Genomic DNA, 21,542 nt, shown 5'->3' with positions numbered 1-21,542 from the left:
TAAAATTTTCATTAAATCATGAACCAATAACCCCCCTAAATCCTTTGTTGACAAAATATTCTAATAAAATCATCCAAAGTTTAATGATAAAATCTCCCACAATCACACTTCATTTTCTTTTTAAAAATATAAAAACTCTAAAAAATAATCAAATCTCCTAAAAACTCACTCAGATATTTTAAAATTCTAAAATTTTGAAATCTATCAAATCCTTTAAAATATAAGTTTAATACCCCCTCTTAAAGATTTTTATAAATAACAAGTAATTTTAAGAAAACTATAGAATCCTTTAAATTGTCAAGTTCAATACCCCTCTTATTGTATTACAAACTCCACAAAGGTCTTCATCAGTTTGGAAGCATTTTGAGAATTAGGGTTATGGAGATGGAAGCAGAGTGCTTCCTCTTCGTCTTCCACCACTTCCATCACTCCTTGCCACTCACTCTTCTTCAACTTCGCCGCGTAAGCCAACCCTTGCCGCCAAAACGCATCTTTACCGGCCACAGCAACCAAAACCTTCTCACATCCCAACCCGGATATATCCGTCCCAGAGCCAACAACGTTAAGCCACGGATCATCCACTCCATCTACACTATTAGGGCTCCAGCGCTGTCTCCGGCGATAAAAACTTTATTTAAGTCGGCGTGTTCTTTTATCCAATCATCAGAGTGAGAAAAGATCCACTGAATAGCGGACCAAGAATCATCGCTCGGAGTTTCTGTTCTTTGACTCGATACATCCATCGGAAGCTGCCTATAGTTACATTGGCAACGTTCTTGATACTAAGATTCGTGGGTGGCTTAAGGGTTAAGTCATCACGATTTGTGGTCAAATTATTTTGTTTCATAATGCGACTATTTGTGGTCTTGTCGTTTTTAATCAAGTATAACTTTGGCTCTTACTGGTGCTTTAAATTTTAGCGGTATTGCACAAAGGAAATCAGTTGACAATTCCATTTGTTGGAAAAATTCAAAATGATTTGAGTTTTTATGAGATTTTAAATGATTTGATGATTTTAGGGAAGTTTATATGATTTTAGTAGACTTTTTAAAATATATGATTGAATAACATAGCATTTGTAAATTTTATACAAATCACTTAAAATGTCAAATTGAATACACACCCTAAATTTGTCATATCAGTGTCATTTTGTTAGTAAGTGTTACGTATGGTAACAAATCATTAGTTTCTTTTTAGTAAAATGATAAAATCACAACTTAGATTGCTTTCCATTACTTAGGGGTGGACCAATAGTGTATACCAAAACTGTCATCTGTAAATGTATCTAGACATTTTAAAAGGGTTTTATTTGTATGATCCCGTCTATACCTAGTTTAATTTGAGCCTGATATTGCACAAAATTAAGACAAATTAAGATAATGACAGACTTTTTCTATCGTTTGTTTTAGGGGTTAAAATCCGCCGAAACGTTGTCATCACAAATCACAAATCACAAATCAATCATTGTGCCAAATTCGATGCATATAATGATATGCAAATTTCATAAATTCGTAAAACTCATCTAGATATTGGGTAAATATAGACAATTATGAGGTGGACAAATTATACAATATCTATTTTCATTTGAACACAAATTATTATTGTTCGATGACAAATTAGAGTGTTTGTTGTCAGTGCAGAAGACGTATCAAAAACGAAATTGTATTACTGCATGTTTTTTTTTTTGTTAACACATGGCTACGACTTTGTTGGGTCACATAGTTGGTAGGGAAGTTGAAGCACACACTTATCGAAGTTATGAAAACACATAACGAAAGAAGAAGAAAGCGTTGTAAAACACTACTAGACCAGTAAACGATTAGTTGATGCTACGTAACGTACCGCGGCCACGATTACCACTAATCGTCCACCGACAAAAGTCTCTTGGAGCTTTTGTGTTACTGGTTTTGCTATGGAATAGAAAAAGAAGACAACCACAAGTCTCATTCATGTATTTGATTTCTTGAACCTAAATTTTAATCAGAGAGATTCTTTAACCGGTTATAAACTCCACAAATTTCTTCATGAACTTGGGAGTATTTTCAGAACTAGGGTTTAAGAGATGGAAACAATGATCTTCACCTTCTTCCTCCATCACCTCCACCGTTCCTTGCCACCCACTCTTCTTCAGCTTCCCCGCGTAAGCTAAACCTTGCCTCACAAACACATCTTTTCCAGCCACCGCAACCAAAACCTTCTCACATCCCATCCCGGAAAAGTCCGACCCGGATCCAACTACATTAGCCCATGGATCATTCACTCCATCAACACTATTCGGACTCACAAGCTTTTCCCAAACTTGTGCAACTCCGCTTCTGATCACTCTGTCTTGCACATCGTGTTCATCGACAGGATCTTTTCCCCAAAAAGCTGGATGAACAATCACAGTCCCTTTGATTCTTGGCTTAAGCTTCTCTTTACCAGCTCTCATTGCCATGTGATGCGATATATTACCGCCGGCCCTATCCCCGGCGAGATAAACTCTTTCGAAATCGGCGTATTTGTTAATCCATTCTTCTTGACCAGACCCACCGTAGTGAGAGACTATCCACTGGATCGCGGACCATGCGTCCTCATACGCAGCCGGAACCGGATCCTCCGGCGCACGGCGGTACTGAACAGAGACGGCGAGGCAGTTACCGGGTTTGACAACCTCGGTGAGGAAATTGTGGTAGATTGGGGAGAAAGGGAAGTAGGGGACTCGACGATCCAAGCACCACCGTGGAAGTAGATAAGCAGAGGGAGTTTGTTAGCGGCGGTGAGTTGTGTGGATTTATGAGGGAGGAAGAGACGAACGGAGAGGTTATGCTCCGGCAGGTATACAACATCTTTGGAAAAGACGTCGTTTTGTGGGTTTAGGGAAGCCGGGACGGTTTCGATGCCTGAAAGACGCTCGATACGACCGTCTTTGTAAACCCGGATGAACGGAGGATGCTCGGAGATTATTTCAGATGAAGAGTGTGAACAAAAACAGCGGAGAGTTGATAGCCGGCGAAAGTTCCGGCCGGAGACGGCGATGGTTGTCGGTGACGAGTGAGGGCGAGGGAGCTGGCGAGTTAAGCAAACGAAGAGAGATTGCGAAGAGGAAAAGGTGATTCGTCGGAGCATGATCACCGGAATATTTTATCCGGCGAAGGTTGCTATCTATCTACTTATCTAGGTGTCCGATAGAGAATGTGCGTTTGTTTGGGACTTGGGTTCTATCACTTTTGTCGGAGAGGAAGTGCTTTTGGATAAGAAATTAATGAAAATTAGAAAATAGATAACCGACCCGGTTGAAAACATAAAATTAGTAAATTACATAACCAAATTCAAACCGACCCGGTTAAAAACATAAGGTTACATAAACCAAATTCAAATCCAAGATTACATAACCAAATTTAAAATCATGAAGAACAAACAAACATTTTTACAAAACATTTTTATCAACCAGTAGTAATAAAATCGACGAACTTGTTCAAAAACTTCAAAGCCTTATCAGAATCTGGATTCTGCAAATGAAACACATGTCCTTCATCTTTTTCCTCAACCACTTCCACACTCCCACCCCACTCACACTTGTCCAGATTCCTCGCGTAAGCCAAACCTTGCCTCCAAAACACATCTTTCCCAGCCACAGCAACCAAAACCTTCTCACAACCCAACCCCGAAAAATCCGACCCGGATCCGTTTACGTTAAACAACGGGTCATCCGTACCGTTCACACTATTCGGACTCGCGACTTTTTCCCAAACCACCGCGATACCGCTTCTCATCTCTTTGTCTTGCATATCGAGCTCATCAACCGGATCTGTTCCCCAGAAAGCTGGATGAACAACCGCGATACCTTTGATTTTGATACCTAGCTTCTTCTCTTCACCAGCTTTCATCGCCATGTGATGCGATATGTTACCTCCGGCGCTGTCTCCGGCGAGAAACACTCTGTCGAAATCGGCGTGTTTGTTGATCCAATCTTCAGGACCACCACCAGATCCGTTAGCATGAGAGAAGGTCCATTGGATCGCGGACCATACGTCTTCGTACATCGACGGAACCGGATCCTCTGGCGCACGGCGGTACTGAACAGAGACGGCGAGGCAGTTTGCTGATTTGGTGACAGCCACGAGGTAGTTGTGGTAGATTGGGGAGAAAGGTGACTCGATGATCCAAGCTCCGCCGTGGATGTAGATAAGCAGAGGTAGTTTTTTGTCTACGTGGACTTTTTGAGGGAGGAAGAGACGAACGGAGAGGTTGTGCTCGGGGGAGTATATAACGTCTTTGGAAACGACGTCGTTTGATGGATCTAGAGACGACGGGATGATGTCGTTTCCGATGAGTCGCTCGACGCGGCCGTCTTTGTAAATACGAACGAACGGGTGAAACTCAGAGGCGATTTCAGATTTCATTGATGAGAAGTGTGGTTGGAGTTGGAGCTTTTGTGGAGTGGAGTGTGACGCGTTTATGTAGTAGTGAGTAGTGAATATTTTAATTTTTTTTTTTTTATAGATACGAGTACGACGCGGCGTTGCATTGAGAGAGAGTACGAGAATTTGACACGTAGCATTTATTTCTGTTTCTCTTTTTTTTTTTTGGTTGGTAGTGTAAATTTGAAGAAAATGACAAATAGCAAAAAGCAGATGGATTCTTTAAGAAGTTTCAATTATTTGCAAGTTACAACACAGCTAATAGTAATATGGGCAGAGAGATGTTGACAAAAGGGATTTTTGCCATTTATGCCATATTTTTAAAAATTCTTTTCAAATGTGCCATATATTGTTTTACCTTTTTAAAAATGCACACTCAGTTTTACTAGATTACCCTTACAATTAAATTTCTATCGATGGTGGCACATGGAGAAAGACGGGCGCGTGATCAGAAGCATTTCCCAAGACGTGTGGACAAGAATTTCTTGAGATGCATAGACAAGAATTGGTGGACAATAGATAAATATATAGTAACAAAGTGGTGGACAACGTAATGATATCAAAACAAGTCCACAAAGTTATGGACAACATATTAAGTTGAGACAAATCCACATAGTGGTGGACACAACATATTCATATTGGAACTAGTCTACCCACCCATACCAAGTGGACAACAAATAAAATGGTAGACAATATTTTTTGAAAACGAGTTACTGATTTACTAGGGTGTCAAGAATAAACAACCTTCCAATTACACATGATAGACAATATCATAGTAGACAATAATAATAACAAAACGATTTCGTCTACTAAGGTTTAGTCTACTGAGTTACTAGGTTGTCCAGACAAAACGATTTTCCAGATACCATATCTGGTCCAACCAAGTGCAAATTTGTCTACTCCAATTTCTATAACTTCATAAAGATAATATCACAGTAGACAATAACAAGAGACATGACTTAACTGAACCGGAGACATAATGATAGACAAAATCTAACACAAAATAGACAAATTCAAAAGAACACTACACTTCATGATAGACAATATTTTTGTGGACAATAATAATAACACACCGATTTAGTCTACTGAGTTTCTATGTTGTCTACAATAAATGTTTCTCCAGATTCTAGATCTGGTCCATAATGCGACGGGAATCTACTGTGTTTTCTCGTTGACGGAAGCAGACGGATTTGTTGAACCACTATCAGGACCACTTTCAGAGAGCGATGGGCTCCAGAAATTTGGAAACAAAATTATAGTTATAAGTTGATTTGTTGATTTGTTTAAAAGAGAAGAGAGCAACACACAGAAAACCACGTGAGAGAGAACAGGAAAAAAAACAAAAATGGAAGATGAAGATATTGCAGATTTTGCCAGGGACAATTTAGTCTTTCTCTTCTCCCTTCATGCCATCGTTATGGCACATTAGAAAAGACTTTAACGATTATGGCACATTTGAAAAGAAAATTAACTATTCATGGCACATTAGTTAGTTTTCTCTTGACAAAACACCTTCAATCAAAGGAATCAAATCTTTCTTGTCTAGCCATTTTGTATATAGTATCAATATCAAAATTCCTTCTAGTTTAGGACTCTTTTTTTGTGGAAACAAAAACATTTCTGTTTATTTCTGTTTATGAGAATTTGACACGTAGCATTTATTTCTGTTTCTCTTTTTTTTTTTTTGGTTGGTAGTGTAAATTTGAAGAAAATGACAAATAGCAAAAAGCAGATGGATTCTTTAAGAAGTTTCCATTACTTGCAAGTTACAACACAGCTAATAGTAATATGGGCAGAGAGATGTTGACAAAAGGGATTTTTGCCATTTATGCCATATTTTTAAAAATTCTTTTCAAATGTGCCATATATTGTTTTACCTTTTTAAAAATGCACACTCAGTTTTACTAGATTACCCTTACAATTAAATTTCTATCGATGGTGGCACATGGAGAAAGACGGGCGCGTGATCAGAAGCATTTCCCAAGACGTGTGGACAAGAATTTCTTGAGATGCATAGACAAGAATTGGTGGACAATAGATAAATATATAGTAACAAAGTGGTGGACAACGTAATGATATCAAAACAAGTCCACAAAGTTATGGACAACATATTAAGTTGAGACAAATCCACATAGTGGTGGACACAACATATTCATATTGGAACTAGTCTACCCACCCATACCAAGTGGACAACAAATAAAATGGTAGACAATATTTTTTGAAAACGAGTTACTGATTTACTAGGGTGTCAAGAATAAACAACCTTCCAATTACACATGATAGACAATATCATAGTAGACAATAATAATAACAAAACGATTTCGTCTACTAAGGTTTAGTCTACTGAGTTACTAGGTTGTCCAGACAAAACGATTTTCCAGATACCATATCTGGTCCAACCAAGTGCAAATTTGTCTACTCCAATTTCTATAACTTCATAAAGATAATATCACAGTAGACAATAACAAGAGACATGACTTAACTGAACCGGAGACATAATGATAGACAAAATCTAACACAAAATAGACAAATTCAAAAGAACACTACACTTCATGATAGACAATATTTTTGTGGACAATAATAATAACACACCGATTTAGTCTACTGAGTTTCTATGTTGTCTACAATAAATGTTTCTCCAGATTCTAGATCTGGTCCATAATGCGACGGGAATCTACTGTGTTTTCTCGTTGACGGAAGCAGACGGATTTGTTGAACCACTATCAGGACCACTTTCAGAGAGCGATGGGCTCCAGAAATTTGGAAACAAAATTATAGTTATAAGTTGATTTGTTGATTTGTTTAAAAGAGAAGAGAGCAACACACAGAAAACCACGTGAGAGAGAACAGGAAAAAAAACAAAAATGGAAGATGAAGATATTGCAGATTTTGCCAGGGACAATTTAGTCTTTCTCTTCTCCCTTCATGCCATCGTTATGGCACATTAGAAAAGACTTTAACGATTATGGCACATTTGAAAAGAAAATTAACTATTCGTGACACATTAGTTAGTTTTCTCTTGACAAAACACCTTCAATCAAAGGAATCAAATCTTTCTTGTCTAGCCATTTTGTATATAGTATCAATATCAAAATTCCTTCTAGTTTAGGACTCTTTTTTTGTGGAAACAAAAACATTTCTGTTTAGAAATGATTCTTTCCAAATAGTACATTATTCTCAATATTGTTTTTAGAATGATTCAATATTGCTTTAGTTTGTGATCATCACTCATTCACTCTCATCACATAACTTTTGTTTTATATTGAAATACAGTAATTGATCATTTGTTGAAGAAAGACAGTATTATTGAATTGATGCTGAAACAATGAAACCTAGGATTCTGTCGTTTCTTTTTATTTTTGTGATGTGGTGTAATATACTTTAACGCTTAACTTAGGAGAAACCTTACTCCATTCTCCTATGTTTTATTATAAACGTAAGCTTAAAGAACCATTTACTTGCTATACTCTTTCTTCTTGCCTCTGATAGAAGAAGAAGAAAAGAAAAGCTTCACTCCTATAGACTCTTCTTGTCTTCTTGATACCAAACTGGATTAATACTTTGTCATTTTCTTGTTTACAGTCTCGACGTTTTCTGCTCGAATGTGGGATCCATGCACACGACAACCTGCTCAAATTATTTGAATAACAAAAAAGATACTGGTTAACACCAAACTATTAATGTAAACACTTTATAACATGTCATGACTAAGCAAAAAGATGTATGATTCTTCATTACTCTTTAACTTTCCATTAGTTAAAAAAGACATTTTAACCTTTCCAGTGCTTTTACCCGAATGCAGATACTCAACAGCATCTGCAACAGCGTTTAGACCTATAAACTTCTTCTGATCAATCCCAACCTACCCAATGGTCAGCGCAAGTAAAGTGAGTGTTTGGAATAGTTAATGAAGAATCAATTTGATGAACAATCTGAATGTGAGCAAAAGAAATTCAAGACAATTAGAGGATGCATTCAGCTGGATGCATTACCTTAAGCTTTCCGAGAGAGTAAAGATTGAATAGCTTGTCAAGATTTGGTTTCCACAGTTGACTATATTGCACCAGAAAGAAACCAGCCTGAAACAATTGTTGTTTGTTTAGTTATTGCAAATTAACTCAAAGGTAAGGAATCTGTGTGTCCTACTGTCCTAAATCAGCATTTTCGACGCAGCAGTTTGAATTGAAACAACAGTGTCAAACTCTTAGACAATTTCGAAAATACCAAAACCAGGATTGGATGCAAAAACAGAGAGACCAAAGGATAGACAATATCATAGATACCAAAACCAGGACTGAATGCAAAAACGGAGAGAATAACATGGCCGTTTCAACATACCACAGTTTGGCTTTTTGCTAATATTTTCTCGCACAGCCCTGGATAGTTTGCAGGTTGCCATCCCTTCTCTCCTTGATACTGAAAGACGAAATCAAGTTATATATATACGTCTCTGGCAATTTCAAAACCCAAATAGAACAGTACTGCTGTATAGACAGATGTACAAAGAGTGATATGATAGGGAACCTGAGAGATCATTCCAATCACGATGAGTCGTCCGTAAACAGCAAGAGCATTCAAGCACATATCAAACATTTGACCACCTACTGATTCATATATAACATCTACACCCTTTGGAAACTCCTTTTTCAAGACCTGGAAATATTAAAACAGTATTGTTTAATTGTAGACTAGCCACATAGATACTAATAATATAATAACTAGAGTTTCCATTTGGACCTACCGTCTTGATATCCTCGGCTCTATAGTCGATGACACGATCGACCCCAAGATCTTTTAACAGCTTGGCCTTATCTGATCCTCCACAAGTAGCAATCACCTTATTCCCTGCTAACTTTGCAAGCTGCATAGAAAATCTCTCAAAATCAAGATTCTAGCTGGCACAAATACTTCCACAAATTATATAGAAATGATATATGTTCTGGTTAGTACTTTAAACAACTAGATAGTCTTATTCAATCAACTTTATGTATTCATACCTGGACTGCGAATTGTCCAGTCCCTCCTGCAGCAGCAGTCACAAGTACCGTTTCACCTGATTTCATTTGTCCTGCCTGTGAATACGATAACGAACATGTTAGGCATATTAAATATAACAACTTAAGAATATCAGATAGGAATGATACTAGACATGCATTTGAAAATAAAGAATAAAGACTATGAAAACAGACAGTTAATAACACTCGTTAGTAGATCAATCACGACCTTTTCAAGGGCGATTAATGCAGTTAATCCCGAGGTAAGCATGGCAACAACTTCTGCATCCGGTCTTGGAACAGGAAGCACATGCTTAGAAGAAACCTATCAAAAGAGAGGTTCACATTTTGATCAATGAAGCCTCGAAAAACTCTCAAAATATTGCTCATATGGTTTAGGAGGTCTCATACAATCATGTATTCAGAATACGCTCCAAATGTCATAACAGCAGCTGGAGTCCCAACTTCCAAATTCTTAACAGATTCTCCCACTGCTGCAATTATTCCAACTCCCTGGAAAACTGAAGCAATTTAGCATTTTGATGTGAACCTGATAAAGCATGGTCCATTAAGAGCTGTCGAAGTTGAAATGGAACAAAATTTACCTCAAATCCAGCATCAAAGGGAAGCTTCGGGGAGCCGCCGCCAAAGTAACGACCTGAGCTGAAGTTCACCTGCTCATTGTATACAACAAGGACAGATTAAAAAGTTTAGGGTGAGTTGCCTATTAATGGAGAAAAAGAAGGTTACAAGGAACAACTAAGAAGGTGGTCTTACATCACTTGCGTTAACACCAGCATAGATGATTTTCAGGAGAACTTGGTGTGGTCCAATGGGTAGTTTTAGTGGTGCGCGGATTTTGCGGGTAGCATTGCGGAAATTATGAGACAAGGCGTGTACAATTCTGAAGGAGAGAGTAAGCCATCAGTATGTGTACTCTAAGAGGACATAGAAATACAACATCCATCCAACCTATGTCCTGGTTCTAAGAGTCACATATTATCTTACATTTTCTCGAAGTTTTGAGGAAGTTCAATCTTGGTAGATAGTTTAAAGGAAGGTCCTTTCTTGGAACTTGAACCCACCAAGTACTTTGCCTCTTCCATTGGAGTTGGCCAATACTCCAAACCCCTGCGGTTGGTAATCCACAAACAAGCCCCGGCCTTCTTCTCATCGGTTATAAGCTCAAAAGCACCTAAATCAAAAATATGGCAAACCCATGAATCTTTAGTAATGGCTTGATCTCATACTGGTATCTTTCTTAGATCGAGAACAACTTGCAATGTCGATAGAAGGAAGAGGTGATAACAATCCATAAAACAGAGAGATATATACAGCTAGGAATTAAGAGCCTTCATATGTTCCAAATATTTCTGCACCGGACTAATTCTCCACATTTTTACTGAACCAGTCAAACCATGTCAAACAAAGCATAAAACAAGAATAATTTGCTCGGTATGGAAACATATATAGAAAGCAGCGAAAATTTCCAGCAGACATATGCAGTTGATCCCTAAGATATCTAAGTCCAAGGGGTTATAATCAGATATGTGTACACACCTTTTATCAACATGTCCATAGACATGAAACCGCCTATTGACTGAAGTACTGAAGCAGTCATACCTTCAGCTAAGTCTGTCTTGATAAACTGCACAACGAAAGTTTTGAAGCAAGAATTTAGACAACACACTCAGCAAACAGTATTTTGGTTGCGACAGACACATTCATAACAGAGCTTTTTGAAGTAACAAATGTTTTGATGAGAGAAAAAAGAAAATTCAAACCCATCTGGCTCAAGTATGATACCCTATGTCACTGATCAAATATATTCTACCATTTAGATAGCCCAATAGGGCATAAGTAAACATTTTGGGAGACATAAGATATTCTTCTTACTTCAGGGCAAAGCACATTGATGCGGATCCCTTGACGCCTGTAATACCCTAATGATCTAGTGAATAAGACGACACCAGCTGTAGACATGTAACATATTTGAATAAACCAAAAAGATAAAATGGTATAAATTCAATGAACATGTTTGGAAGAAATAACAAAAACAAAAGTAAAAGATAAAACCTTTAGCGGAAGCATAGATAGGATCAATGGGCATTGGATAAAGACCCGCAGCTGATCCCATGTTAATGATAACTCCAGGCTTTTGTTTGGTTTTCATAGCTTTAATCTACACAAAAGTGGAATATCACAATAATCAGAAGTTTCATATAAAGCCAAGATATATTTCTTAAGAGTAGTGTGAAGTGAAGTCTTACTGCAAGTTGTGTGCCTTCAATAACTGCAACGAGATCCACATTAACAGTGTGTTTCCATGATTTAGAGCCATCAGTGTCATCTTTATCAAATCTAACGGGATTGCCAATCCCAGCATTGTTAATGCAGATGTCCAGTGTTCCATATGTGTCTAAGTGCTTCTCGAAAGCAGCCACGAGATCTCCTGCTCTCATAATAATCCAGGAAAAAAAAAATCAATAACAACAACTAAGACAGAGTTTTCTGCTTTCATCTTCAAGCTAACTACTACACCCTACACTCACCTCTACTAGTCACATCACATTTCACAAAGATAGCAGATGGAAAGCTTAACCCTGGATGAAACTTGGCATTAGCCTTTCGGACGAGCGAGGTAGTCTCTTGTCCTTTCTCCTCGGAAAAATCAGCCACAGTTACAAACACTCCTTTCTCAGCAAGAGCTAAGCAGAGAGCTCGACCTACACAAAATCATCACCAAAAAGATTCACATTTTACTTTAGATTGCAATGGCAACAAAAATATCCGGACACAGAACTATACTATAGACAAAAAAACAAAAAGGGAGTAAACAGAGAGACAATAGTATTGAAGTGCTTACACACACACGAAAAAAAAACAGTACAGATGTGTTCTGTCTGTATCTTTCTTTCATCATGGGTAAAAAGCTTTTCAATACATAAAAGCATAAGAATCAATATCATGCATCACACACCAATCTCATACGTAAATCTAAAAAGTATATAGTCCAGCGTCAGCAAATCTAAGCAATTACTAAAAAAATTTTTACTAAAAACAAAGATTACCTATAAGATTTCAACAACGACATGAAAGTTACAAAATTAATAATTCAATTATCGGAAATGTAAGTTTTTTTTTACCGAGGCCGGAGGCGCCGCCAGTGACGAGAGCGGATAAACCAGGCTTGAGCTCCATTAAATTGAATTAGAAATCAGCTTCGATTTGGTTAAGGTTTCTTCTTACGAGAAGTTGGAGCAGAGAGGTTGGGTTGAAGAAGATGAAGATTGAATTGTTTGATTCCTCTCCTCGGAAAACTCGAAAATAAAATCAAGAAGCTAAAATGAGAGCCCCACCGTGTGTTCTATTGTGACACGTCTGCAATCATTACGACACTTTGGTTTGCCAAACCCGTTTTGTCCGAATCCGGTTTGTCCTGATAAAAGTGGATATGAGAAAGGTTAATTATATTAAAGTACAAAGGTAGTCAACAAAGCGCCTGTAGCTCAGTGGATAGAGCGTCTGTTTCCTAAGCAGAAGGTCGTAGGTTCGACCCCTACCTGGCGCGTATGTTTTATTTTGTTTTTTCCCTTCTCCATTTTCAATGTTTCCATATACGACTATTATGTAACTCTCAAGAAGCAAATTGGCTTAATGGATCATTAATTTGCGGTTGTTAGTTTTTGATCAAACCAGTCAGACTTTGGTTAATCTTCATTTCTAGGAGTTAACAACACACAAAATACAATCCTCTTTTGAAGAGAAGAGATAACACTGTCAACTAAACTAGGTTTTAACCCATACACAAGGGGTTGAATTTTCATGAACAAGACTTTCTTTTACTATTAGTAACGTATCCTAAATTTGCATATATTTCTTTTTCTTCTGATCTTCTTCTCTCTAGTCTCTACTCCAGGTTAATGAGTGTAATAACAATGCTAAATAAAGCGTCATTTGAGGTATGTGGAATCCACTTTTTCCACCATGGCCTCTAGCAATAAACCCTAATCATCATCCTCCGAATCTGCCATTGTTGTAATGAAAGTATAAGTCACTCAAAACTTCCAATCCACACATATATGAATAGTGTGACTGATATATCTCATGTGTGATTGTCAAATGTTTATGAGCAAAACTTATAATCTTACATACAAATATTGACAAAAGAATAAGTGTTGTTACCTGATCTTATGTCTTCTCCCACTTTTCCTCTGTTTTCAAGCTGTCTTACAATCATCGCACAAATAAGATACCACCAATATATGTGGAAAACTAATAGCATTAGTAACATTGTATTGAATGCATAGTACATCATTTTGCCTTTTACTGATGTCATATCCAAATATCCTAGTAGTTCCCAGCTGAAAAAAGGGCATATCGATAAATATCATTGCACGAAACGATAAAAAGAGTAAGAGAAATTTTATTCTTTAGGAGTATATAAACTATGTGTGTGTGTATACCTTGTAGCCCTGATGATCCAAAATGGGAAGTAAACCAGCCGCAGCAAAAACCAAGAAATAGCAAAGAATCCAAAACACACACTTGCTCCAAGTTCCTTTCCCGAATACTTGAATATCTTAGCAGATTCCATAAACACGTCACTCGCGTCATGAATGGCGAGGATGATTGATCCAATTCTAAAGAAGCTGCATATGAATAAAATAGTAAAGATCAGTTTTTCTATAGCCCTTTTGATCTAAAGAATTCCATTATAGATCTAAAGTGTTTATCTATGCTATTTTAAGTTTCAATCCAATCTCAACAAGTATTTTTTTGCAAGATAATGCCAATAGACAAATCAAAATCTGATTACCCCACTAAGTATGAGGAGCCAATGAGGATGATAGTAATTATGTGATGAGACATCGTGACAGCAAAGTCCTTTCTTCTGGTCTCCCACGCAAGCAACGCAGCAACACTATAAACATAGAACCCACACTGGCACATATAGAAAAGCTCTAGAGAAGACCTACAACAACAACAACAAAAATATTAGTTACTTGAAGTTTATCATGAGCTAAGATATCATTCACTGTTCCAATCACATGTTCTAAGAATCCTGTTGTAAATGTTTGCTTCATATGGGCTTATTTGGTCTGAACCAAGAACTGGGCCTCTATTGGTGTGAAGCCCATACAGGATCCGTGTTGTGTGGCCTGCAGGACTAAACCGACATAAGCTCTAGGGTTTCACTATAAAAGAGAAACTAGGGTTGAAGAAACGTGTATGCTGAAAAAGCCGCAGAGCACGCACTAAAGAAGCTGGAGATACATTGGTGACGGCTGTAGGGCACAGCGCAGGGCGCTGTGCATGGCAGACGCAGAGACGCAGGGCGCAGTGCAGAGAGCATGCGCAGGGCGTCGTACATGGAGCTTGAAGCTGTGCGCAGAACCATGATAAAGGAGCAGAAGCTCGGCTGGGGTCGAAGGGCTGAGAGTCGGACATAACCTTGTCTAGGTTTAAGGTGTCTTCAGGACACTCTGATGAGAGACGAAGGTGGAGCTGCTTCTTTGGGGTTCTGGAGGTGTTTCAGGGTTATACATGGAGGGGAGAGCTGAACAGAGACAGAGAGAGGAAAAGAAGAAAACCTAGATCTATTATGTGTTTTCTTCTTCAGGTTATTTGTAGTTGTAAGTTCTCTAAGCTTGTATATGAAACACTATTGTAAACCTTGGTTGGTTGATAGTGGATGTTTGTGGGAGAAGATTCCCACACGAGATGTACCCTCTGCATGAGGGGAACTCGTTAAATCTATGTGTTATGTTTATGTTATGCAAACTGATCTGTGAAGTAGAAGAGAAGTAGGGGCAGAGTCGCGGTCTGCGGTTCACTACAGAGGTGAATCGGGGTCTGCGATTCTCAACAAGTGGTATCAGAGCACAGGCTCAGGAATTCACAGACTCAGGCATGACGCTAAAAGCATACAAGGAGGATCCGGAGACTGTTGTAGAAGACTTGAAGGTTGAATCAATTATGGGGTTGGTTTAAGGTGGAGTTATCTGCAGTATTTGATTCAGGTTCATGGATGGATGTGTGAAGGTGATTTGCACATGGCTGTGAAGAAGGAATTGATGCATCATCCATATAGGCTCAAAACTTATCAAAACAGGAGTTCAGTTTTCCGCTGCGGTCACAAGGTACATGTGATGTTCTGTTTTGAAGCTTCTGAAGCTGTTTCAGTTTATGGAATCTAGACACTAGGAGAACGTAAAGATGTAGACGTCTTCAACTATTGAAACGTCAGTTTTCGGTTGTTGAAAGTATGTGTAGTGGTGTTCAGAAATTGGTTGAAGGTACAACTATTGGAGTCACAGATTTACTAAGGGACGCCTTCAAAGGTAAATCTGTGTAAGAGGGTTGTTAGGTCAGCTAGTTGTGTCGAAGATTCAGATGAGTATGAAGATGGACCAGGCAATTTGTATTGAAGTGGTCAGATTTGAGAGGTGTTGGGTGAATGGTGAAGTCTCAAGAATGGATCAGGTTGTTAGAGATTTGAAAGGACTACAATCAAGGTAGGTCTACAGAGAATGGAAATGCAGAAGAGTACCAAAAGTCGAAGTTGCAGCCAATGCGATTTTATTTGTCAAGGTGGTGTTGGTTCTTCAAGGTGACTTAAAATCTCTGGAAGACTTTTGTAGACATTGCAGGACTGTGCAAGAGTTTGCAAGTAAGTGCAAGAATCTACAAGGCTGACGGAAGGTGACTGGGGTTAGGTTTTGCACTGAGAAGAGAATCAGAAACAGAAAAGTTTTGGTTCGCCTGTTTGCATCTACAGAGATGATCTGGTGGATGAATCTTCTGAAGGTATCACTTGTAGGAAGTTTAAGTGTTTGTTGACACTTAATAAGGAAGCATGTGAGTATAAGGGGAGGATTCAAGTAGATCTCTGGTGGTTAAAGATGCAGGTTATGATAGACAAGACTAGTAGAAGACTAGTGGGTCTAGCAACATCATTAAGTTTTCTCAGGAGAGTCACTTACACGAAGGTTAAGTGAGGATTCATCAATGGTAAAGACATGTCAAGTTTTATTGATGAATGGTTAGAAAAGGTATGATGCTGGTACCAAGGTTCTTCTTGGTAAGGTCTGCAAACGTGAAGAACTATTGCAGGGTTATGTTAACAGTAGGTGTGGCTTCAGGGATTCTAGAGTGAAGCACTAAAGGCTGTTACAAGGAGACTAGCAGAGGTGCAAAAGCTGTTGGTCGGACATCCGTTTTAATATGAGGTTGAACAAGAGTTTGTATTGTCATATCATACAAGCTGGGTTCATAAGTCAGTTGGTTAAACAGATGGGATGTAAACTCAATCTCAGGAGTAATACATTGAGTTGAGATTGTTTACATGATGAATCAGGGATTGTTTCTGGATTGAAGTATGTATGATTCATGTGTTCTGCATGAGATTCAAGGAAGTTTGGTTCAAGCTCAGTGCACATGAGGGGAATCAAAGGTCGACCAAGTGAATCAGGTTGCAGACAGATACAGATGATATACAATCATGATAACAGGTCTGTGGTATTTATCAGAAACCATGGAAGAGGTTGTGTGATTGTTGTAATCGTGTTCTGAGAGGTTGATGTCTCATGTTTTACTAGTTCTAAAAGTTTCAAGATCAAGGTTCCATAAGCAAGCAAGGTGTTACTTGCGGGTGAATTAGAAGTTCTGGTTCTAGGTGGAGCTGTTGTGAGGAACAGGAGAATCGAGTAAAGGTCTTCATAAGTGTTTCTAAGACCAGGAGAAACAAGGTTGAAGAAGATGATTCGTGTAAGGAGTGACAAGAACATGTTGGGACAGCTGAAGAGTATCATAAGCTATTCAGAGAAGCTGTCAAGAACAAGATGAAGCTGTATTGCTTTGCAAACTGAAATTTCAGAAAGTTCGAACGTAAGGACAATCATGACAGTCTAAAGATTTGATAGGTGCTGGGAATTTCAGAGCAATAGAGGATGGCATTGAAGAACACAAAGGAACATTAAACGGTTGGTTGTGTTCTGTATTGATTATCAAGAAACAAGGTTGTAAGGGTTTCTTCAGTTGTCGGGTTCAGTGGTCGGAGTTCGTCTGCAAGTGGGATTACAGTCATCAGAAGAAGAAAGCTTGAGGGAGAGTCGCGAATCTCTTTAAGTTTCTGAAGATGAAGTTAAAAATTCCTAAGGTGGACAAAAGATAAGGATCATTGGGAGTTGCAGGTTCTACAGGAGAAGACAAGCTTTGTTTTTCTTTTCAGGAAAGAATCAACACAAAGGGGATTTTGTGAGTTGGACCAAATGAAGCAAAAGGTGGAGTTTGTTGTAAATGTTTGCTTCATATGGGCTTATTTGGTCTGAACCAAGAACTGGGCCTCTATTGGTGTGAAGCCCATATAGGATCCGTGTTGTGTGGCCTGCAGGACTAAACCGACATAAGTTCTAGGGTTTCACTATAAAAGAGAAACTAGGGTTGAAGAAACGTGTATGCTGAAGAAAGCCGCAGAGCACGCACTAAAGAAGCTGGAGGTACATTGGCGACGGCTGTAGGGCACAGCGCTGTGCATGGCAGACGCAGAGACGCAGGGCGCAGTGCAAAGAGCATGCGCAGGGCGTCGTACATGGAGCTTGAAGCTGTGCGCAGAACCATGATAAAGGAGCAGAAGCTCGGCTGGGATCGAAGGGCTGAGAGTCGGACATAACCTTGTCTAGGTTTAAGGTGTCTTCAGGACACTCTGATGAGAGACGAAGGTGGAGCTGCTTCTTTCGGGTTCTAGAGGTGTTTCAGGGTTATACATGGAGGGGAGAGCTGAACAGAGACAGAGAGAGGAAAAGAAGAAAACCTAGATCTATTATGTGTTTTCTTCTTCAGGTTATTTGTAGTTGTAAGTTCTCTAAGCTTGTATATGAAACACTATTGTAAACCTTGGTTGATTGATAGTGGATGTTTGTGGGAGAAGGTTCCCACACGAGATGTACCCTCTGCATGAGGGGAACTCGTTAAATCTCTGTGTTATGTTTATGTTATGCAAACTGATCTGTGAAGTAGAAGAGGAGTAGGGGCAGAGTCGCGGTCTGCGGTTCACTACAGAGGTGAATCGGGGTCTGCGATTCTCAACAAATCCTATTAAGAACAGGCAACATGAAATTGATGTAATAAGCCCAATGGCTCCAGTACATATTTCTAAATCGAGAACACAAAGGCCATCCGTACATGATAATCAAGAAACCAAAATTTGAATTGATTAACTCACTTGAGCTCTTGATTAGGCCATCCGTGGAAGTAGAGTTTAATATCTCCAAACCACGGCTCTGGATAAACGAATCCGAGAACAAATAATTCACAACCAGCATAGTACAACAGTTTCCACAAGGACTCTTTGCATTTGACGATTTTCGCACGAGTAGTAGCATCGTTTAATTTTAGTGGAGACGAACCTGTGCTCAATAGCCAAAAAGCTATCCTCTGCAAGACTCAAAACAACAAACAACGAAACACATTAATCAGTATCATCACAACGGTTCTTGCAAATGTAATAGATAGATCATAGTTGCTTAACATTGATAACAATGTACAATAACACACATGCAACGCTTAAGCAATGTTCTTTCTCAGCTTTGTGACACAGAACCTTCAAGAAAAGCGATATAAAACATACTACAAAGATAAGATAGTGTTTCTTACATGAAAGACGAACTTATCGAGGAATAGCCTCGAAAAGAAGAATCCAAAGGCAAAGTAGACAGCGGTTTGGAAATGCGAGGCTTTAAGGTTTTCGGACGTCATTATCATCGCTTGAATATACAGATTCAACCATGTTCCGGCGACACAAACTATGCCGGAGAGACCTCGGTTTTCACGGAGAAAAACATCAAAAAACAGAACAGAAGAAGTTAGAAAGTTATAGTTGTCGCTGGAAACAAGACCAAAAACTGTGGCGGCGACGGAAGAAGAACCACGGAATTGGGCGAGAATGAAGAGGAATGGATCATAAAAATTGGAGAAGAGCCTATAAAGACGGAGGAGAAGCAAAGGCGCATAGAGAGAGAGAAGAGTTTTATGGCAGAGAGATTCGAAATGCGTCATTTGTCATGCCTCTTTTGCAACTTGTTTTTTTTTTTTTCTTTCTTTTCTAGTATTTTAGTATTTAACTATTTACAATCCATTTTAATTGTTTTGTTTTGTTGTTCGATTATTATATCCTAAAAATATTCAAGTATAAAAAAGTAAAAACAGGTATGTCGTATTTAAAATTATTTTAGTATTCAAGTTATGTTTATCAAATACAATATAACTACAATAGGTTTTTTGTTGTTGTTGCATATATGCCAGTGTGAATTCAATGCGTTTTTATGAGATTGAATGTTTTTTTTGCTACTCCTTGAGTCTGGATTTGGTTATGCAGATGTTGAATTTGTTTATAGGGAACAATTAATTTCGGCTTGTTGCAAATATATAATCTTATGAACTTATTTTCATGCACAGCCTTTGATTACAAGAAGAAGTGTTTTTGGTGGAAGGATCTACTGAACTGTTTTTTACAAATGGGGGAAGATACAAAGGCAACGTTGAGCCAACAGCAAACAAGACTTGCTCTCTTAAAACGCCAACATAGGCTATGGCTGGAAAAAGGAGGTGGAGAATGCTGGAGGTAAAGAAACACAAGAACTTACGAAAGATGAGGGTATATATGTCTGAACCAAAGAAAATGGAGATAGATGCTGAAATAAAGAAAGATGATGAAAAAGCTGTGACAGAAGATAAAGAGTCAGAGGTTAAGAGCAATGGAGACAATGCTGAGACTGAAAAAGTGGACGAAGATGCTAAGGTCACAAAAGATGAGGGACAAGCAGAGGCTACCAACATGGACGAAGATGCAGATGGAAAGAAGGAGCAAACTGATGATGGTGTTTCAGTGGAAGATACTGTAATGAAGGATGTGGAATCCAAAGACGATGACAATGCCAAAGATGATGAAAAGCAAGACACCAAAGAGACGGGTAGTACTGAAGCAGAACACAAGAAAGCTGGGAAAGAATCAGAGGAGGACATAAAACATGAAGGTGAAAAGTCAAATGGAACGAAAGATGGGAATACCGAAGACATCAAAGAGGAAGGAAAGCTGGTAGATGAAGACAGCGACAGAAACTGTTGAAAAAGTGGATAATATGGATGAAAAGAAAGAAGTGGAGAAATGTGAAGGCGCAGAATGAGGAGGAGTTGGTTGAAGAAGGAAAAGAGAAGGAAGATAAGGAAGAAGAAATAAAAGAGTAAGTTGAGGCGGTAAATGATGTGTCTGCATTTTATAGGGTTTTCAGTATAGTTTTTAGGTTTGTTTTGAGTCTTTTCCTAGGTCCAAGTGTGCTTTTAGAGTCCTTTTAGTCCTTTGTGAGTCTTTATAGGTTCTAGGTTACTTTGGAAGGAATCTGAGCGTTTTGGGGATGAAAACATGCATATGGAGCCAATTGGTTGAAGACTGATCGAGCTAGAAGGCAGATGGAATGAGAGCAGAAATACGTTCAGGATCGACTGATCCTTTCGAGATCGACCAATCCAGTCCCCGACGCAAGTTTTCCTTTTTTGTTTTAAACCGACTTTTAGGGTTTTATTTTGATATTTAAGTTAGAGGCACGACCTCCAGAGACATAAGCTTTATTTTTCTGAGACTATTTTGTATTGAGAGCAAAGGGAGAAGATAATCCTTATTGACACTTTAGAGAAGATTTCTAAACCCTATTTTATATTCTCTTGCAATTTAATTTTGATTTCTTCATCCTTGATTTGCTGTGTTTTGATTTCCATGTCTGAGTAGTCTCTCTGTTGGGTTTCGGGTTTCAAAGGGGGATTTATGATTCATTGATTTAGGTTGTTAGACTTGGGATTTATCTATTGTGTTCTTCATCTATTGTTGTTCTTATTGCTTAAACTAGATTAGCTACCTAGTTTATGATCTTAGGTTAAATTCATCTAGGCATCAAAATTGTTGTTGAATTACTTGAAAAGAACATAGGTGAGCAAGGTGATCCTTAGCCAACGACAGTTGAAGTTGGGGCACCTTGTGAACAAGTCAAACTTGAACTTATTGCTTGCTAGGATTGTTTAGATTCAAACGACTGTTTAGGGTTCATTCAATTCCTTGCATAGAAAACTAATGCTGCGACAGTAGGTTGGT

The 21,542-nt window shown here is 38.5% G+C and overlaps 3 protein-coding genes, 1 non-coding gene and 2 pseudogenes across 8 annotated transcripts; 2 read left to right on the top strand and 4 right to left on the bottom strand.

Annotated features, from left to right (window-relative positions):
• Positions 1-1,722: 1,722 nt before the first annotated feature.
• Positions 1,723-3,221, bottom strand: LOC104758314 (putative carboxylesterase 4, mitochondrial pseudogene; annotated as a pseudogene).
• A 38-nt stretch (positions 3,222-3,259) lies between these two features.
• On the bottom strand, positions 3,260-4,626 carry LOC104758313 (putative carboxylesterase 5). Its single transcript, XM_010481154.3, has one exon. It carries the CDS (start codon positions 4,383-4,385, stop codon positions 3,426-3,428), a length of 960 nt encoding a protein of 319 aa, XP_010479456.1. The 5' UTR covers positions 4,386-4,626; the 3' UTR covers positions 3,260-3,425.
• A 3,060-nt stretch (positions 4,627-7,686) lies between these two features.
• Positions 7,687-12,813, bottom strand: LOC104758312 (uncharacterized). 3 transcript variants are annotated; one of them, XM_010481153.3, is made up of 18 exons: positions 12,544-12,813; positions 11,950-12,123; positions 11,668-11,849; positions 11,474-11,579; positions 11,294-11,370; positions 10,958-11,045; positions 10,406-10,592; positions 10,175-10,301; positions 10,003-10,071; positions 9,809-9,910; positions 9,627-9,722; positions 9,401-9,475; positions 9,145-9,264; positions 8,928-9,056; positions 8,742-8,819; positions 8,396-8,482; positions 8,179-8,265; positions 7,687-8,030 (listed from the first exon to the last, which is right to left on the bottom strand). In XM_010481153.3, the coding sequence occupies exons 1-18, from the start codon at positions 12,596-12,598 to the stop codon at positions 7,980-7,982; spliced, it is 1,890 nt and encodes a 629-aa protein (XP_010479455.1). In that variant the 5' UTR covers positions 12,599-12,813; the 3' UTR covers positions 7,687-7,979. The 3 variants fall into 3 exon arrangements, with proteins under 3 accessions (XP_010479455.1, XP_010479453.1, XP_010479454.1); XM_010481151.3 differs by having other exon boundaries at positions 8,142-8,265; positions 12,544-12,789; XM_010481152.3 differs by having other exon boundaries at positions 8,196-8,265; positions 12,544-12,771.
• An 82-nt stretch (positions 12,814-12,895) lies between these two features.
• Positions 12,896-12,968, top strand: TRNAR-CCU (transfer RNA arginine (anticodon CCU)). The gene has a single exon. It is a non-coding gene; the product is annotated as a tRNA-Arg (tRNA).
• Positions 12,969-13,080: 112 nt separating this feature from the next.
• Positions 13,081-19,474, bottom strand: LOC104758311 (ceramide synthase LOH2-like). Of its 2 annotated transcripts, XM_087495830.1 has the most exons (6): positions 19,055-19,474; positions 18,624-18,835; positions 14,217-14,372; positions 13,864-14,049; positions 13,583-13,761; positions 13,081-13,424 (listed from the first exon to the last, which is right to left on the bottom strand). In XM_087495830.1, exons 1-6 carry the CDS (start codon positions 19,454-19,456, stop codon positions 13,405-13,407), a joined length of 1,155 nt encoding a protein of 384 aa, XP_087351956.1. In that variant the 5' UTR covers positions 19,457-19,474; the 3' UTR covers positions 13,081-13,404. The 2 variants fall into 2 exon arrangements, with proteins under 2 accessions (XP_087351956.1, XP_087351957.1); XM_087495831.1 differs by lacking the exons at positions 13,081-13,424; positions 13,583-13,761; positions 13,864-14,049; positions 14,217-14,372 and adding an exon at positions 18,295-18,493.
• A 440-nt stretch (positions 19,475-19,914) lies between these two features.
• On the top strand, positions 19,915-20,583 carry LOC104759883 (DEK domain-containing chromatin-associated protein 3 pseudogene; annotated as a pseudogene). The gene has a single exon (XR_015587513.1). The product of XR_015587513.1 is annotated as a DEK domain-containing chromatin-associated protein 3 pseudogene (transcript).
• The last annotated feature ends 959 nt before the right edge of the window (positions 20,584-21,542 follow it).

The sequence above is a fragment of the Camelina sativa genome, chromosome 17 (assembly GCF_030686135.1).
Source record: "Camelina sativa cultivar CO46 ecotype springtype chromosome 17, ASM3068613v1".
Classification (NCBI taxonomy): domain Eukaryota; kingdom Viridiplantae; phylum Streptophyta; class Magnoliopsida; order Brassicales; family Brassicaceae; genus Camelina; species Camelina sativa.
This window is presented reverse-complemented; position numbering and strand designations above follow the sequence as displayed.

What these genes read in the sequence shown, in the direction of transcription:
- LOC104758311 (XM_087495830.1), bottom strand. Translation starts at nt 19,456, where the DNA reads ATGACGCATTTCGAATCTCTCTGCCATAAAACTCTTCTCTCTCTCTAT. An exon ending in TCGATAAGTTCGTCTTTCAT is followed by an intron (nt 18,836 to 19,054) that starts GTAAGAAACACT and finishes TGAGTCTTGCAG; the next exon opens with AGGATAGCTTTTTGGCTATT. An exon ending in TGGATCATCAGGGCTACAAG is followed by an intron (nt 13,762 to 13,863) that starts GTATACACACAC and finishes CCCTTTTTTCAG; the next exon opens with CTGGGAACTACTAGGATATT.
- LOC104758313 (XM_010481154.3), bottom strand. Translation starts at nt 4,385, where the DNA reads ATGAAATCTGAAATCGCCTCTGAGTTTCACCCGTTCGTTCGTATTTAC.
- LOC104758312 (XM_010481151.3), bottom strand. Translation starts at nt 12,598, where the DNA reads ATGGAGCTCAAGCCTGGTTTATCCGCTCTCGTCACTGGCGGCGCCTCC. An exon ending in TCAATGTGCTTTGCCCTGAA is followed by an intron (nt 11,046 to 11,293) that starts GTAAGAAGAATA and finishes TTCGTTGTGCAG; the next exon opens with TTTATCAAGACAGACTTAGC. An exon ending in TGATTGGAATGATCTCTCAG is followed by an intron (nt 8,820 to 8,927) that starts GTTCCCTATCAT and finishes TTCGTCTTTCAG; the next exon opens with TATCAAGGAGAGAAGGGATG.